The sequence below is a fragment of the Lepidochelys kempii genome, chromosome 1 (assembly GCF_965140285.1).
Source record: "Lepidochelys kempii isolate rLepKem1 chromosome 1, rLepKem1.hap1, whole genome shotgun sequence".
Classification (NCBI taxonomy): domain Eukaryota; kingdom Metazoa; phylum Chordata; order Testudines; family Cheloniidae; genus Lepidochelys; species Lepidochelys kempii.
In genome coordinates, this window is record NC_136380.1 from 2,582,098 (window position 1) to 2,601,405 (window position 19,308).

General features: G+C 46.0%; 1 protein-coding gene across 1 annotated transcript; it reads right to left on the minus strand.

Annotated features, from left to right (window-relative positions):
• Nucleotides 1-17,346: 17,346 nt before the first annotated feature.
• Nucleotides 17,347-18,345, minus strand: LOC140913027 (olfactory receptor 52E8). The gene has a single exon (XM_073348680.1). The coding sequence runs from the start codon at nucleotides 18,343-18,345 to the stop codon at nucleotides 17,347-17,349; it is 999 nt and encodes a 332-aa protein (XP_073204781.1).
• Between the last annotated feature and the right edge of the window lie 963 nt (nucleotides 18,346-19,308).

A 19,308-nucleotide genomic window follows, 5' to 3' on the forward strand; every position in this document is an offset into this window, starting at 1 on the left:
GGAATAGGGGAGAAGGCATCCAACTCTGAGGCGGAACGCTGTTTCCTGGACGTACCGTACGTTCCCCTGACTTCCTGTGTGTGCCCAGGATGCCTGGATGGAGAGAGAACATTAATCTGAGATATTACATGCACTACTGGAGGCAGTTCTCATGGGTGAAGCAGATTGTTCGCTCTTCACTCACTGAAAAATGACATTTCAATTGTTCAGAGAAAACAACTATGAACAATGACCACATTAAAGCCAATTCCACATTTTATGGGGCTCCCTGTGTTAATAAGTCCTACACTTAGTGGTGGGGAACCTTAAGAGGCACCAGCAGGAAACACAAGTCTGGATACTGGTTATCCATCATTATTCCTTAATAAAATGAGAGCCAGCATAGGGACTCCATGCTGTAGGAGTTCCCCATTCATCAAGTGGCTTGATATGTGAGAGTGGAAAAAAACAAAAAGAAAAGGAGTACTTGTGGCACCTTAGAGACTAACCAATTTATTTGAGCATGAGCTTTCGTGAGCTACAGCTCACTTCATCGGATGCATGCCATTGAAGTGAGCTGTAGCTCACAAAAGCTCATGCTCAAATAAATTGGTTAGTCTCTAAGGTGCCACAAGTACTCCTTTTCTTTTTGCGAATACAGACTAACACGGCTGTTACTCTGAAACCTGGAAAAAAACAAACTTTTGTAAGACATATGCCAGGAGAAACATCCCAATTAGAACATACCTTAGGGAAAAGACCTGGGCGCCATTGACAGCAGCTCAGGAGAAACACCTGCTGATTCAGAGCAGTGGACAAAACAAAAGCAAGCTTCAGATCACTAAGAGATGAGATGGAGAATACCATGTTCTGGATATGTGCTCAGTTTTGGTCACCCAGTCTCCATGCAGGATATAGCATATCTAAAAGGGATTTCCAAGACAGGCTCTGAGAATGGGGGAGGCTGCCATATGCAAACAGATAGAAAAGTCACGGCTACGCCCCCTGATACTTGACACCATGCAGAAAAGTCTGGAACTCTTCCGTTTACAGAAGAGACAAAGAAGGGAACATATGAGAGAGGAGAGGAAAATAAAAAATATACTGATTTATGTTCCAATGGACAAACAGAGAACAGTTCCCAACCAGTACTATTTATAGACACTGAGTGCTTCAAAGGACTAATTCCCCAAAGCTGAAGAAAATTGTCAGCAAAATCGATTGGAGGAAAACATTATACAGAAAAATATGAATGAAAATTGGTCGTTCTTTGCGGAAAAAGTCATGATTGCACAGTCAACAAAGTGAACAACTTTGGGTAAAAATCCAGTTCAGTGGCAAAGGGAAGGCAGCAATTAGGAGGAAAAGAATATGTAGCAAAGGGGGAAAAGGGAAACCAGAGAGCCAAGAATACAAATGGAAAGTTATGAAAATTTATAAGGGACATTAAAGACATCAGGGAAAACTCCACATTTGGCAGGGCTAAGGATAACAAAAAAGGAGGTTATTAAGTATGTTAACAACAAGAGAAATCACAGAAAAATGTTATGGCAATTCCTGTGTTAAATGTCAAGTATTAAAAAATAAAGGGAAAGTGCTTTTTATAAAAGATTTGACAAAGTTAAAAAACAATGGAAAAGCTGGTCTGGGATTAGGTTTTCTTTTCTTTTTCTTTTTTTTTTTTAAAGTCTAGATATGTAATTAATGTCACTCAACAACAAGGTTTATACAAAACAGATCTTGTCAAATAAACCTGATTTCACCCTTTTTGGAGAGTACACATTTGTGGATCAAGGGAACGCATGAGTTGGATCAAGGGAACCATGCAGATGCAATGGACCTTGATTTCTCAGAAGCATTTGATTTAGTGGGGGAAAATACTGAGTTAAAAAATTAAACACTCTATAATATCAGTAGAGAACATGCAAAATGGACTGAAAACAAGCTAAGTGACGGATCTCAGAAAGCTGTTGTTGAGAGGCCTTCGTCAGTGAACGGGGCTGTTTGTAGTCAGGTTCTGCAGGGATCGGTTCTATGCCTGAGGCTATTCAATAATTTCATGAATGATCTGGAAGGAAATAGAAGATCACTGCAGATAAAATTTTCGGATGACCCAAAGATTGGCAGAGTGGTTGCAATGAGGTGGCCAGGGCAGGCATACCGATTGATTTGGAGCATTTGGAATGTGGGGCCCATGCAAACAAAAAGTTTTAATACAGTCAAATGCAGAATCCTTGGAAAAGGGAATGCAGGCCCGACCCACAGGCGACAGCACTGTATTATGGAATGCAAGGACCCTGTAAAGGATTTCGGGGACATTGTGGACAGCCAACTCATCTTGAGAGCCCAGTGAGATGCTGTAGCATAAAGGGATGATGGGTTTCTCGGATACATAAACAGGGGAGAGGTGAGTTGGAGCAGGGGAAGGATTTTACCTCTGAAGATGTATAGACTTTGAAGATGTATATCTCTATAGCTTATCAAAAAGATGATCAGGTGGAAACTTTCATGGGGAGAAATCCATGCCTAGTAATGGCTCTGTAATCTACCAGAAAAAGGCTGATCAAGACTGAAGGGCTGGAAGCTGAAGCCAGATAAATTCTAGCTATAAATTAGGGCCACATCTTTAGCAATGAGGGTGATTAACCATTGAGACACACTGAGAAGGGAAGTAGTGAATTCTCCAACTCCCCACGTTGGCAGATCGAGACTGGATGCTTTTCTGGAAGATCTGCTTCAAGGGTCTACACCAGGGTTAGGATGATATAGCTACATCTCTCTGGGGTGTGGATTTTTTTGCTGTTTCAAAAAAGGCAAATGCAATGTTAGGTTATATGAGCAGAGGTATAACATGCCAGTCACAGTACATGATCGTATTCCTCTACTCGGTCGGGGTTAGGTCTCAATAGTAATGTGTCCAATTTTGCTCACCAATGTATAGAAAGGAGGTAGATAAACTGGAAAGGAGCCTAGGCAAGAGAGAAAGGTTATGCACAGGATGGAATGCAAGCCGTAGGAACCGGTATGTTTATTTGGAAAAGTGGAGATTAATATGGGACAAGATAGTGAACTTCAAATACTTGAAAGGCTGCTATAAAAAGGTGGAGGAAAGTTATTCTGTCTTACATTGAGAGAGGCAGGACAAAAGGCAATGGGTTGAAACTCCAGCATAGCAGATTTAAATTAAATTTCAGGAAAATCTTCCTAACTTGAAGTACAGGAGGCCAATGGAACAGACACCCAGGGAAGTCATGGAATCTCCTCCTGTGGAGGTTTTCCAAAGACATGTGAATAGCCATCAGTCTTAGATGACTAAGACAAAAGAAATCTTGCATCTTGTCAGGGGGTTAGACAAGCTGTCCTTTGCCTTCCCTTATAACTCTATGGCTCTATCATTCTATAATGCAAAATCCTAGTGTAGATCAGGCCTTGGTCACACACAAGCCTTTCGGCTCAATTCAGAGGTAACTGAGTTGTAATTAATGGGCCTGTGCATTACAGGAGGTCAGACTGGATGATCACATGGTCCCTTCTGACCTTAAACCCTATGGATCTATTGATAGAGAAAGTAGATCAGGCATTTATGTTTAATGTGTCTCATAACATGAACAAGGGAGCATTTAGTTAAATAGAAAATCTGAACATACTACAACGAGAAAAGAAATTGCTAACATAACCCATATTTGGCCTGTAGAACTCCTTGCTACCGAAATTATTGCAGTGAACAGCTTAGCTGAAAGGGATTCACAAATGGATTGGCCATTTATAGATTCATAGATTGATAGATATTTAGGTCAGAAGGGACCATTATGATCATCTAGTCTGACCTCCTGCACAACGCAGGCCACAGAATTTCACCCACCACTCCTGCAAAAAACCTCTCACCTATGTCTGAGCTATTTGAAGTCCTCAAATCATGGTTTAAAGACTTCAAGGAGCAGAGAATCCTCCAGCAAGTGACCCATGCCCCATGCTACAGAGGAAGGCGAAAAATCTCCAGGGCCTCTTCCAATCTGCCCTGGAGGAAAATTCCTTCCCGACCCCAAATATAGCTATCAGCTAAATCCTGAGCATATGGGCAAGATTCATCAGCCAGATACTACAGAAAATTCTTTCCTGGGTAACTCAGATCCCACCCCATCTAACATCCCATCACAGGCCATTGTTCCTATTTACCGTGAATATTTAATTACCAAAACCATGTTATCCCATCATACCATCTCCTCCATAAACTTATCGAGTTTAATCTTAAAGCCAGATAGATCTTTTGCCCCCACTGCTTCCCTTGGAAGGCTCTGTTCCAAAACTTCACTCCTCTGATGGTTAGACACCTTCGTCTAATTTCTAGTCTAAATTTCCTGGTGGCCAGTTTATATCCATTTGTTCTTGTGTCCACATTGGTACTGAGCTTAAATAATTCCTCTCCCTCTCCGGTATTTATCCCTCTGATATATTTATAGAGAGCAACCATATTTCCAGAACTGCACACAGTATTCCAGGTGAGGTCTAATCAGGGCCTTGTATAACGGTACCAAAACCTGCTTATCCCTACTGGAAATACCTCTCCTGATGCATCCCATGACAGCATTAGCTTTTTTCACAGCCATATCACATTGTCGGTGGAGTTGCTGTCATCACCTGTAGTTAAGGCTGGCTGATGCTTAAATAAAAGACCCCATTTTCAGTTGCTTATGAATTTGCCAAATTTTAGGTGTTTGGACTGAAATTTCCCATGCTGGGTGGCTGCTTTGAGCAGAATTGTGTTTTGAAAGTTTCAGGAATAACAGTTCAGCCCACTTCTTGAATGGAACTTGGAGAAAGTATGTGTTTCCCCCCTTGAAAAATTCTTATTCTTGTTCTAGAGAGGAGCGCTACCAACTCCAAGCTTTCCAGCAGATAAAAGTCAGGTAAGAGCCCCTGTCCCCCTGCCCCATTAACAGCCAGAGCCCTGAAATACAAGAGGAGAGCGTGCCCGTGTCTGTGCGTTAACACACAGCTAGCCCCTGATGTCACTACTCAGTTCTTACTCCAAGGGGAGTTTTACCTCACTGGGGCCTGAGCAAAGTACAGGCCACTGATTCAGAATTTGGTCTTCTATTGTACATCTACTAACACCTTTCATTCTGAAGGATCCCTCTCCCACTGAAATGCAGCCACCTCGGGGCGGTAGTCCATCAGGCAGGATGACCAGGGGTGCCCAGAAAAGAGTGACATTTTGGCCAGTGATTCTTTAGCAAACTCATCACCTATGGGAAGGGCCCTGGGATGTGTCATGGTTGTGCAGAGCGGAAAGGACCCCAGACGTACTCTCTGTCCCATCACGTCCACGTTGCACGGTGTTTGTCGAGCAGGTGATCTCCTCAGCAAGAAATGGGTACCTGTGAATTCTGAGATGGAAGTGTCTTCCCTGGGAATCCCCCTCAGGTAGCCATGTCCCAAACCTCTCTCACCCCAGCATCTGCAGCAACATGCCACACCGAGAGCCGATCCAAGGGTGTGCACCGTTTATAATACAGCTCTGTGCAATCCCAGGGGGGTTCACGCAGCTTCGAGGGAAGAAGAGAGCATCTGAAAGTAAACAGGCTGCAGAGAAGCATGTCTCTTCTTCTGTGCTAATTATTCAGCTTTAGGAGTAAACATTCATTAAGGGACTGTCCCAAAGGGAGATGAGAAGACTGTCCTGGGCTCTGTGCTGAGTCAGAGAAGAATTGGCTGTTTGTGTATTTGTGTATATTTATAAAATATAGTTGATTTGAAAGAAAATAAGGGATAATTGCTTCGATGGATAGATGGATAGATAGGAGACAGACAGATCTGGAAAAAGGTGACCGAGGGGAGACATGAGCATTTTCTGCTGTTGCTATGGGCTCAGAGATCAGTAAATCTCATGTGCAGAGGTAAACTCCTTCCCCTGCTCCAACTCACCACTCCCCTGTCTATGCATCCAAGCCCTTTTGGCCACAGCATCGCACTGGGAGCTCACGATGAGTTGGTTATCCACAGTGATCACTTCGTGCTTTTCAGGGTCTCTGCGTTTCATAATACAGTGCCCTGGTCTGTGGGTTGGGCCTGCATTCCCTGTTCCAAGAGGATCACTTTGCATTTGTCTTTATTAAAGCATAGTGTTTGCATGGGCCCAGCTCACCAAATGTTCCAGATCGAATGTTATGCCTGTCCCGGCCGCCTCATTGCAACCACTCTGCCAGCCTTTGGGACATTCGTTAATTTTATCTGCAGTGATTTTCTCTTTCCTTCCAGATTCTTGATTAAAATACTGAACAGCATCAGGCCTAGAAATGATCCCTGCAGAACCCCACCAGAAACAGCCCCATTCACTGACAATGGCCATTGACAGCTGGTTTCCGATATCCGCCAGCCACTTTTCAGTCCATTTTACGTGCGCTCCACTGATATTGTAGTGCGTTCCTTTTATTATTGGAATGTTTCCCCTGCTAAATCAAGTGCCTCAGAGAAATCAATTTTACTGCATCTGTGCAGTTCCCTTGATCAACCAAACCTGTATTCTCATTAAACAATGACATTGGGTTTTTCCCTGACCTGTGTCCTAGTTGGGATGTTTCTCCCTGGCACATGGCTTGGGAAAAGTTTCATTTTTTACCACTCTCATATTTTGTGCAGCCGAGTAATGGGGAACTCCATACAGCATGGACACTTTTGCCTGGGTTTCATCGTGTTAAGGAAGAATGAGGGATAAACTGTATCTGTACACATTTTTCCTGCTGGTGCCCATGAAGGTTTCCCACACCATGACTTGTAGGAAACCTTGACCAATGGAGCACCATTAAATATGGAATTGGCGTTAATAGGGTCAGTTTTTCATAATTTACTTCTCTGAATCATGTAAATCTAATATTTCAGGGTGTGAAGAATAAACGATCTGCTTCACCCATGAGAACAGCCTCCATGTAGTCCATGTAGTGTCTCATATTTACATTCTTTCTCCATCCAGGCATTTGTATTGCGACCATCACCCTAGACTCTGGGCACATACAAGAAATCAGGGGAACATACAGTACATATAAGACACACCACTCTACTTCAGAGTTGGACACCTTCTCCCCTACTCCATGTCAGATTCCAACACAACCGACTTCACCAGCCCCTCCACCTTCATCCTGCTGGGCATTCCTGAGGGGTTAAGAAGATCTAATAACCTATTTGGCACCTGACCTGAAGGACCATGAAGGCTAATGTAGTGCCAATCTTTAAAAAAGGGAAGAAGGAGGATCCTGGGAACTACAGGCCAGTCAGCCTCACCTCAGTCCCTGGAAAAATCATGGAGCAGGTCCTCAAAGAATCAATCCTGAAGCACTTGCATGAGAGGAAAGTGATCAGGAACAGCCAGCATGGATTCACCAAGGGAAGGTCATGCCTGACTAATCTAATCACCTTTTATGATGAGATTACTGGTTCTGTGGATGAAGGGAAATCAGTGGATGTATTGTTTCTTGACTTTAGCAAAGCTTTTGGCACGGTCTCCCACAGTATTCTTGTCAGCAAGTTAAGGAAGTATGGGCTGGATGAATGCACTATAAGGTGGGTAGAAAGCTGGCTAGATTGTCGGGCTCAACGGGTAGTGATCAATGGCTCCATGTCTAGTTGGCAGCCAGTATCAAGTGGAGTGCCCCAAGGGTCGGTCCTGGGGCCGGTTTTGTTCAATATCTTCATAAATGATCTGGAGGATGGTGTGGATTGCACTCTCAGCAAATTTGCGGATGATACTAAACTGGGAAGAGTGGTAGATACGCTGGAGGGGAGGGATAGGATATAGAAAGACCTAGACAAATTGGAGGAATGAGCCAAAAGAAATCTGGTGAGGTTCAATAAGGATAAGTGCAGGGTCCTGCACTTAGGACGGAAGAACGCAATGCACAGCTACAGACTAGGGACCGAATGGCTAGGCAGCAGTTCTGCGGAAAAGGACCTACGGGTGAGAGTGGACGAGAAGCTGGATATGAGTCTGCAGTGTGCCCTTGTTGCCAAGAAGGCCAATGGCATTTTGGGATGTATAAGTAGGGGCATAGCGAGCAGATCGAGGGACGTGATCGTTCCCCTCTATTCGACATTGGTGAGGCCTCATCTGGAGTACTGTGTCCAGTTTTGGGCCCCACACTTCAAGAAGGATGTGGATAAATTGGAGAGAGTCCAGCGAAGGGCAACAAACCTGATTAGGGGTCTGGAACACATGAGTTATGAGGAGAGGCTGAGGGAGCTGGGATTGTTTAGCTTGCAGAATAGAAGAATGAGGGGGGATTTGATAGCTGCTTTCAACTACCTGAAAGGGGGTTCCAAAGAGAATGGCTCTAGACTGTTCTCAATGGTAGCAGATGACAGAACGAGGAGTAATGGTCTCAAGTTGCAGTGGGGGAGGTTTCGATTGGATATTAGGAAAAACTTTTTCACTAAGAGGGTGGTGAAACACTGGAATGCGTTACCTAGGGAGGTTGTAGAATCTCCTTCCTTAGAGGTTTTTAACGTCAGGCTTGACAAAGCCCTGGCTGGGATGATTTAACTGGGAATTGGTCCTGCTTCGAGCAGGGGGTTGGACTAGATGACCTTCTGGGGTCCCTTCCAACCCTGATATTCTATGATTCTATGATTCTATGATTCATACCTGGAACGATCCATCTAAAATTATAGACATTGTAAGTTAGGCAAGGAAATGTGTTAGGTTATCTTTTGTTTTGGCTTGTGAATTTTCCTATGCTACATAGGTAGTTTTATTCCTGTTTTTCTAACTGTGAAGCTGAGGCAGAGGGGAATCCTCTGTGTTTTAAATCTTTTTATTACCCTGTAAAGTTACCTTCCATCCTGATTTTGCAGGTGTGATTCTTTTACTTTTTGGTTTCCAAATAAAGTTCTTCTTTGAAGAACCTGATTGATTTTCAGTGTCCTGAGGACAAAGGATCGGGTCTGTGCTCACATTGCTAACCAATTGGTTGGTATATTATTCTCAAGCCTCCCCAGGAAATGGGGGTGAAGAGGCTTGGGGGATATTTTGTGGGGGATAAGGATTCCAAGTGACCCATCCCTGATTTTTGGTATAAATCACTTTTTGGTGGTAGGAATATCGTCCAAGGACTAGGAAAGTAATTTGTGCCTTGGGGAAGTTTTTAACCTAAGCTGGTAGAATATAAGCTTAGGAGGTCTTTCATGCAGGTCCCCACATCTGTACCCCAGAGTTCAGAGTGTGTGGAGGGGAACCCTGACAGTGTAGCCAGCCAGCTCCCTTGACTTTGAACCACCTTAAATTGTTTTTGATGAAAGCATCTTCCAGAAATTCTTCCAGGTCTAGATCCACAAAGGAATTCATGTAAATACTGAATTTGGGCCCCACTGCCTTTTTCAAACCCCGGCTCATCTGCTGTCCAACCGTTTAGGAGCCTAAGATTCCACCAGTAGCCTGGACAATGTAACCTGAATGCTGATGCTGCTCCACAGCTAACGAGCTGCTCAGAGTCTTTGCTCAGGCCTCAATTCTGGCGGGTTTCTCCAACGAGATGTTCCTCTCACCCATCTGCCCCGCAAACCCGCTCTGTTAGGGGTTCTCTGACCATGCCTCCTGGATGGTGCCCTGCAGGTCATGAATGTATGTGTGCATGTCTGTGTGTGTGTGTGTACACATGGGTCCATGTACGTCCATGTCTGTGTGCGCACGTGTGTGTGTGTGCATATGTGGATCCATGTTTGTGGGTGTGCGCTCACGGTCTATGATACAAGGGTTCCTGTGTGAGGCCTTCTTCTTACTACAGACCCAGGCCACAGAATACTATTCATATTATTAGAATAGGTTTCTTTCTGTAGGTTCCCAAGGCATGCCACGGAGTGTGTACAGGACTAGCAAGGTGCAGGCACTGCCAAATTCAAGTACCTTTCGGAGTAAAGGGACTTCAGCACTGGAATGCTCAGGATCGCCTTTAATGTCAACAACATCAGGCGCCCAGGCAGAGAGGTGAGTGTTGCCCACTCCCGAGTAACCCAGGGAGGAAGGGGGGAATTACAAGAGGCTCATCTTAAATGTATACCCCAATCTAAAATAACATTGTAAGAGAACCAAAAAGTGTCACCGTAGCTGAACAACAAAGTAGAAGAACCAGTGAGAGGAATTATTTAAGCTCAGTACCAATGTGGACACAAGAACAAATGGATATACACTGGCCACCAGGAAATTTAGACTAGAAATTAGACAAAGGTTTCTAACCATCAGAGGAGTGAAGTTTTGGAATAGCCTTCCAAGGGAAGCAGTGGGGGCAAAAGATCTATCTGGCTTTAAGATTAAACTCGATAAGTTTTTAGAGGAGATGGTATGATGGATAACATGGTTTTGGTAATTAAATATTCATGATAAATAGGCGCGATGGCCTGTGATGGGTTATTAGATGGGGTGGGATCCGAGTTACCCAGGAAAGAATTTTCTGTAGTATCTGGCTGATGAATCTTGCCCATATGCTCAGGGTTCAGCTGAACGCCATATTTGGGGTCGGGAAGGAATTTTCCTCCAGGGCAGATTGGAAGGGGCCCTGGAGGTTTTTTGCCTTCCTCTGTAGCATGGGGTACTGGTCACTTGCTGGAGGATTCTCTGTTTTTTGAAGTCTTTAAACTACGACTTGAGGACTTCAATAGCACAGATATAGGTGAGAGGTTTATCGCAGGAGTGGTGGGTGAAATTCTGTGGCCTGCGTTGTGCAGGAGGTCAGACTAGATGATCATAATGGTCCCTTCTGACCTAAATATCTATGAATCTATGAGAGGCAAAAAGGTTTCATTTAAATAGTGGTATTTAAATCCTTTTGAGGAAAATCGAAAGGAGCAAAAACTCTGGCAAATGAAGTTTAAGAGTATAATTTGGAAGGTTAAAAAAAGAATTTGAAGAACAGCTAGCCGAAGACTCAGAAAGTAATAGCAAAATAAGTTGCGAGGAGAAGGAACTACTAGGATGAACCATCATGTGCACTCCAGAAAGAATTCCGTGCTGAGTAAATTACTTCCTTAGAAGAGAAACAGAGTCATCCGCTAGGCCCGGCAGGACAGATTGGAAATGTTAAAGTAGGCTGAAGACAGTTATTCCTCCTTGGAGAGGGAAGATCCTTGATGAACGCTGCTGGGTACCAGGAAACACCAATGGATCTCGAGCCCTTCTAGACCATACATCTGGAGCAAGCCAAACTAATAGGCTCCAGCCAACCGATTTACTGAGTAATACCATCAAAGGAAGTGTGCTGGTGAGTCTTCTAATCTCACGTGTGAAGTCTGTGGGGTTGCATTCTCAGAATAGAACTGCAGAGGTACACCGGGATGAGGAAGTGGTTCCTTGGATGAAGATAACATTTGAAGAGAATGGAAATGAGCTGTGGGTGACAAGGAGGAAGAAGTGAGTACAAGTTACTTTTCTTCTAAAGATGTGGCGGGAGACTGCCTGTTCCAGTTCAAGCCTCAATCCAAGGGCTGGTTACTGCACAGAGGGCTAACTTAGGGTGCTGCCAGAAAAGCATCTAGCAGCCTTTCTGAGGATGAGGTGATCAATTTCAATGGCTGTTTCAAAGGTGTCCATGACAGACCAAAGAGAGCCACTGAAGTTGCTCTCAGTAAAACTAAAGACGCAGCCCAAAGTAGGAAAAGGACTTATGATCGCAAGTCCAGTGAGGCTCTCATAAGCTGTGGTAAGCAGGTACCAGTTTGTAACCATAGATGCTGGATCATAATAAAATACAAGGGAAGTGGGAGTCAAATGCCCACATTGTGGTCACACAATAATCCTGCACTGCGAGTTTACACTATCCAGCCTGAGTATGGAGGTCCTGAGAGAGTGGTACATGGGGACCATTGGACTTTAAACATTGGACTTTTAGTCCAGCCAGAGCTCACAGGAGTCGCAGAGCATCATGCCCAGAGGAGACTGAAACCAATGGGGCAAATGCAAACCCTGATGAAAATAGACTGATCCCTCAAATTGACCTGGTGTTACCTGGGGACAAGGAAACAGAAAATATGGGTAATGAGCCACCAGTCTTAAGAAAGTCCCAGAGAACTACTAAGGGTGTACTGATTATTAAACTTAGAGATGATCGTGTTATTGGTTCTATGTAGTCTTTAGTGAATATTATGTATAGTATAAAGAATTGGACAGGGGATGTTAAGTATGAGAAATGTACTTTTATTCATTGCAAATGTATTTTTTTTAATATATAAATGTTGATAATATGGGGCCCAGTTATGCTGGTGTGAACGTTCTGGCTGTGGCAGAATTATAGTAGGGAGGAATGTAAATTACTGGCCGCTCACTAAAATTCAGTGAGGATTTTTGACTGGCCCTTTCCTAGTCCCAAAAGGAAGGGGAAGGGTCCAAACAAGCCCCCAGAGTCAGTGAGGAGAGGCCAACATTACCTGTCAGCCTGATTGACAGGGCAGGCAGACCAGGGAGGAAGTCTGGAGGTCAGGAGGTTCCCATCGTCTGTGTGAGCTGGGACTGCCTGGGACAGAGCGGGGTTGAGTTAAGGAGACAGCAGGGGCCTGGGCAGAGCTGAGAGCAGAGACAGGCCAGCCAGAACCAGAGAAGTAGCCCAGGGAGTTGAGCTGGGCACAGAGCTGCAGCAGCCCGAAGCAGAGGGGCCAGAGAAGCAGCCCAGGGAGCTGGAGGCTGAGCAGCAGCAGCGCTGGGGCTGGGCCTGGGGCTGGGGCTGTGTACAGTTGGGGAGAGCAAGGAAGACCCTGGGCAGAGGGACCAGCGCAGGGAAATACCCCTAGTCAAGAGGCCTTGCAGGCCAGAATTGGAGGGGAATCGTAACTGTTGGGTGAGGATGACGCTGTGGAGAGGGGCCCTACCACCTAAAGCCTGAGACATATGGCCACTGACAGAGCAAGTGTCTGACCCACAGCACCCTTTCAGCACAGCCAGGGCCTGGGCAAGAAGCCTGGGACAGGGGAGGGACAGACTGTGAACTGCCCTGACACTCCAGAGACGGCTGGTTTCGGTGTTCCTGTAGAAGAAGAGGGGGTTCTATGTTTTTCTTTATCCCAGTATGTTTATGTTTTTCGTCTCCCCAGTGCTGGAGAGGGAGCTTCACCTTATGTCTCAAACCACAGGGTTCCACCAGAAAACGATGACGCTCATCCCACAGCACAGTGGGAACAGGGTTGCGGACCCATGATCATCATCTTGCTGGGCCCCTGTTAGACCCTGTGGCCCATGGAGATGGGCAAAGAGGGGGCAGACCAATGGTGCGGCGATTGTACCTGTGGCTCTGTGCAACCCGCCTCTGTGCCCGGAAAGGGACAGGGAGGTGGAGGGAAGAGAGCAGCTCCTAAAGAGTCAGGGAGGGGAGACAAAAAAAACGCCCCCTGAGGTTAGTCCAAGGACAGGGGAAATGACACAAGCCCTGGGTGTCAGCAGTATAGAAGATGAAGGGAAAGAAATGAGGGATGTGACAGGGGCAGGAGTGGGGCTGGGGCCAGGAACGGGATTAGGAGCAGGGGCAGAAGTTTGACTGGGAAGCCTAGCAGCAAAGCCACAGGAATGCGACACCTCTTGACTGGGTACAGGGGCCGAGGGGATGGCAACCGGAGGGGAGACCTCAATGACTCTGGGCCCAGACACCACATGGAACTCCACAACCAAGGTGTGGCACATGATGGCATCTGTGATGGGGCCCTGAACTGGGAGGGAAGACGACCACCCCTCCTCTGAAGGGGGCGCAACTATGGGTGCGCGTCGCAGCTGTTCGGCACAGGTCATCACCACAAGGGTCTTGGAGGCAGATGGTTGAATTCATGTGTGCCCCAAGGTTGAGAGCAGGGGCAGCAGCCCGGGGGAGGGGATAGAGAAGAGGAGGGGATGGTGTGACCATGCCACCGCCCAGATTGAGACCCCACCAAAAGTTTCTCCCATCATTTGGGAAAGGGGCAAGAGGTAACACCGGTGGTAAGGGGGGATGGAGGGAGTTGGGGAAGGGGAAAGGCCAACCTGTCCTCCTGTTTAGGATGGGTGCAGGGGAGTGGGGCACCCCCCCCCAATGACAGGGGATGTGGCGAGGCTGACCGAGGCAGGGAAGTGGGGTACTATGGAAAAGGGACACAAGTGTTTAGGGAGAGGCCATGGGTGCATGAAGCAAGGGGTCCAAGCAATGGGGGGAACAATGGAAGGTAAGGGGAAAAGAGGGGCAAACTAGAAACCTGTGGGAGCAGGACATGAAAACCATAGGGACAAGCTCTGGAAGATGGGGTGGGACAGACAAACTATCCAACCCAGGGGAGCTATGGTGTGGGAGGCAAGCTTACAACACTCCAGGGCCAGCCAGGGAAGGACCCAGGAATGGTTGTGGGGTCCTTGCTTCTCTCCAGAGGGCAGGCCAGCAGGGCCCCCCAAGCAGCAGCAGCAGCAGCATCCAGCCAGCAGGGCAGCCAAATAAAACTGGCCGGTTGCAATAGTGAGGTGGAGGGGGCTCCCTCCGAGCCAGAGTGGGAAGGACAATGGCTAATCCCCGAAAAGGAATCTTCAGAGGGGTGCTGGAGTGAGTAATGTGGAAACTGAACACAAAATGAAAGATTTGATGGTGAAGCCGGCAAGGGGCAAAAGTGTTACAAGTTCTGAAGGAACGTTGGACCTCGTGGCTCAGGAGCGTTTCTTAACCATATGGAAAGATGATGTGAAACAGCGTCAAGGGGACAAAAAGATGAAAACTGTGGATGCGATGTGTATCAGAGCAGTCACCTTGCTCCGGCTCAGCCAGGGTTAAAAGCCAGCCCTTTTCAATCAGAAAAGGCTGAGTGGCAGCCAGTGAGGACCAGGCTGTGCCCTATAAAAAGGCTGCAGGGCCAGAAGGCAGGAGTTTCTCAGTGAGGGTAGCAGACCATAACCCTATTGATATGCTAATTGGCAACGATTTCTTCTGTGTAGCTCAGGCTGCGAAAGTGTCCACCCGCAGAAAGAACGAGTGTTCCGCTGAGACCCGAACGGAAAAGCAAAAATTGCCAGGAACGGCTGAAGGACTGAAAGAGCGTCACCTTGGTTCCTCTGCACCAAAAGCACAGGCACAAGATGGAGTCCTGTGTCACATGGGCTGATCACACGCCTCTGCATGTTTCCGTGAGTCATAGCAGGGACCATATATTATATTCTAGCCAGAATGTCCCCAGGTAAGTCCATCAGGTGGGGATAATTTTCTTCCATGGCACATGCTGTTCATTGTTGGGCCATCCACTTGAATAGTCCATTCACATTGGGCTGGATACACTGGATGTAAACTGCCTTGTGGGATTTACCACAGGAGCAAACGCATAGTCAATATTTGTAACTGCAAATAAAAATACGAGATGTGCATACAAATAAGAAAATCACATGCATCGAACTGTTGCTTTATATTGAAATCTCACATGACCTATTGTTACAAGATTTGTTGCAAATATATAACAATGGCGATATTGAATGAGGAAATGTTATTTACTCCTTGACATAACACAAGAACTAAGTGTCATCCAATCAAAGGAATAGGCAGCAGGTTTCAAACAAACAAAAGGAAGTATTTCTTCACAGTCAAGCTGTGGAACTATCTGCCATAGGATGTTGTGAAGGCCAAAACTATGACCTGGTTCCAGTAAAAACTAGAGAAGTCCATCAAGGGCTATTGCCCAGGATGGGTAGAGTTGTTGTCCCTAGCCGCTGTTTGCCAGAAGCTGGTAGTGGGTGACAGAGCATGAATCACATGGGGATTGCCATGTTCTGTTCATTCCCTCTGAAGCACCTGGCACTGGGCACTGTTGGACGACAGGCTTCTGGGCTACATGGACCATTGGTTTTATCCAGTGTGGCCATTGTGATCTTCTCATTTAGATTCCAGATGTATCTGCCCCCTGCTGTAACCCACTACACCCCACTCCCCTCCCACAGCTGAGATACATCCCAGGAGTCCTGATGGGGGTCTCTCTCTCCACAGAGGTAGTAGCAAAGTAAGAATAAACATTAAAATTTTAACACTAACCAGTGTCCCTTATGTGACTTCCCACAAGATGTGAGAACATGTTACTATTAGAGGTGACTAGGTCCACTATTTATTTATTTATTTATTTTCCAGATATATATTGTCACAAATATAAAGGGAAGGGTAAACCCCTTTAAAATCACTCCTGGCCAGAGGAAAAACCCTTTCACCTGTAAAGGGTTAAGAAGCTAGGAGAACCTCACTGGCACCAGAGCAAAATGACCAATGAGGAGACCAGATACTTTCAAATGCTGGGGGGAGGAAGAAACAAAGGGTCTGGGTCCGTCTGTGTGATGCTTTTGCCGGGGACAGAACAGGAATGGAGTCTTAGAACTTGGTAAGTAATCTAGCTAGATCTGTGTTAGATTCTGATTTCTTGAAATGGCTGAGAAAATAAGCTGTTCTGAATGGAATGGATATTTCTGTTTTTGTGTCTTTTTGTAACTTAAGGTTTTGCCTAGAGGGATTCTCTATGTTTTGAATCTAATTACCCTGTAAGGTATTTACTGTCCTGATTTTACAGAGGTGATTCTTTTTCCTTTTTCTTCTATTAACTTTCTTCTTGTAAGAAACTGAATGCTTTTTCATTGTTCTTAAAATCCAAGGGTTTGGGTCTATGGTCACCTACCACAAATGGGTGAGGATTTTTATCAAACCTTCCCCAGGAAGGGGGGTGCAAGGTTTTGGTGAGGATTTTGGGGGGAATGACATTTCCAAACAACTCTTTCCCAGTAACCGGTTACATGTTTGGTGGTGGCAGCGAAAGTCCAAGGGCAAAGGGTAAAATAGTTTGTACCTTGGGGAAGTTTTAACCTAAGCTGGTAAAAGTAAGCTTTGGAGGTTTTCATGCAGGTCCCCACATCTGTACCCTAGAGTTCACAGTGGGGAAGGAACCTTGATATATATATATAGGAGGTGGAAAATGTTCCAGCAACTGGCAAGGTGAGGGGAAGAGAGGAGCAAGTGAGAGGGGTAGGACATTGGGGAGAAGACACACAGCAGGGGTGGAGCCTTGACAGAACAGATGGGGCAAGATTGTCGTTTCAGGAGTCCAACTACCAGCAGTTGGAAAGGTGGCAACCCAGTGAATTGCACTTAGACTGATTCCCCAGTTTATCATGCTGACACAGCACAGTAAAGATAGGAATGGGTTTAATGTCTCTTGACTGTCCAGAGTAGCACCCGTGTTAGCCTGTATCCACAAAAAGAAAAGGAGGAGTTGTGGCACCTTAGAGACTAACAAATTTATTTGAGCATAAGCTTTCGTGAGCTACAGCTCACTTCATCGGATGCATTCAATAAATGATTCAGGGAAGAAGGCCCAGCACCATGTACCAGCCAGCTCTGCATGGTCCTCATTCTGAGAAAACATTTAGGTCCCTTTAGGAGTAAAAAGCCGGAGCAGCCTGCCCCGGATTTGTTTGGTCCTCACCCCGTAGATGATGGGGTGGAGCAAGGGGGGCACCAGGAGGTACATGTTGGCAATGAGAACAAGGAAGTGCAGTGGCACATTATGGCCAAACCGGTGCGTGAGAGAGGAGAAGAAACCTGGCATGTAGAAAGCTAAGATGGCACAAAGGTGAGAGATGCAGGTCCCAAAAGTTTTGAGCCGGGCATCCTTTGTGGGGAGGTGGAAGATGGCCCGGAGGATCTGAGTATAGGAGACAGTGATGAAAAACACGTCCATTCCGATCTCAGAGAAAAGATCGAACAGCCCATAGTAACTACTGATGCGGATGTCAGCACAGGCCAGGTTCACCACAGCTATGTGCTCACAATAGGTGTGAGGGATGACGTTGGTTCTGCAATATGGCCACCGCATCGCCAGGAAGGGGTAGGGTAATGCGAATATTCCACTGCGCAGCAGGACGGCCAGGCTGATCTTGGCCACAAAAGAGTTTGTCAGGATGGTGGAATGTCTCAGGGGATGGCAGATGGCCACATAGCGATCAAAAGCCATGGCCACGAGGATTCCAGACTCCATGGCTGAGAAGCAGAGAAGGACGTACATCTGGGTGAGGCAGGCACTGAAATTGATCTCCCTGGAATTGAACCAGAAGATGCTCAGCATTTTGGGCAGGGTGGATGTGGACATGACCAGGTCGGTGACGGCCAGCATGCAGAGGAAATAGTACATGGGACCATGGAGGCTTTGCTCCATCTTTACAATGAACAAGATGGTGAAGTTCCCCAAGACAGCTATGGTGTACATTGTGCAGAAGGGGATGGAGATCCAGATGTGGGCTGCCTCCAAGCCAGGAATGCCCAGCAGGATGAAGGTGGAGGGGTTGGTGAAGTTGGTTGTGTTGGAATCTGACATGGAATAGGGGAGAAGGTGTCCAACTCTGAGGCGTAACGCTGTTTCCTGCATGTACCGTACGTTCCCCTGACTTCCTGTGTGTGCCCAGGATGCCTGGATGGAGAGAGAACGTTAATCTGAGATATTACATGCACTACTGGAGGCAGTTCTCATGGGTGAAGCAGATTGTTCGCTCTTCACTCACTGAAAAATGACATTTCAATTGTTCAGAGAAAACAACTATGAACAATGACCATATTAAAGCCAATTCCACATTTTATGGGGCTCCCTGTGTTAATAATTCCTACATTTAGAGATGGGGGAACCTTAAGAGGCACCAGCAGGAAACACAAGTGTGGTTATTCATCATTATTCCTTAATGCAATGAGAGCTAGCATAGGGACTCCATACTGTAGGAGTTCCCCATTCATCAAGTTGCTTGATATGTGAGAATGGAAAAAAAACAAACTTTTGTAAGACATATGCCAGGAGAAACATCCCAATTAGAACATACCTCAGGGAAAAGACCTGGGCGCCATTGACAGCAGCTCAAGAGAAACACCTGCTGATTCAGAGCAGTGGACAAAACAAAAGCAAGCTTCAGATCACTAAGATATGGGATGGAGAACACCAAGTTCGGGATATGTACTCAGTTTTGGTCACCCAGTCTCCATGCAGGATATAGCATATCTAAAAGGGATTTCCAAGACAGGCTCTGAGAATGGGGGAGGCTGCTATATGCAAACAGATAGAAAAGTCACGGCTACGCCCCCTGATACTTGACACCATGCAGAAAAGTCTGGGACTCTTTCGTTTACAGAAGAGACAAAGAAGGGAACATATGAGAGAGGAGAGGAAAATAAAAAATATACTGATTTATGTTCCAATGGACAAACAGAGAACAGTTCCCAACCAGTGCTATCTATAGACACTGAGTGCTCCAAGAGGACTAATTCCCAAAGCTGAAGAAAATTGTCAGCAAAATTGATTGGAGGAAAAATTATACAGAAAAATATGAATGAGAAATGGTCGTTC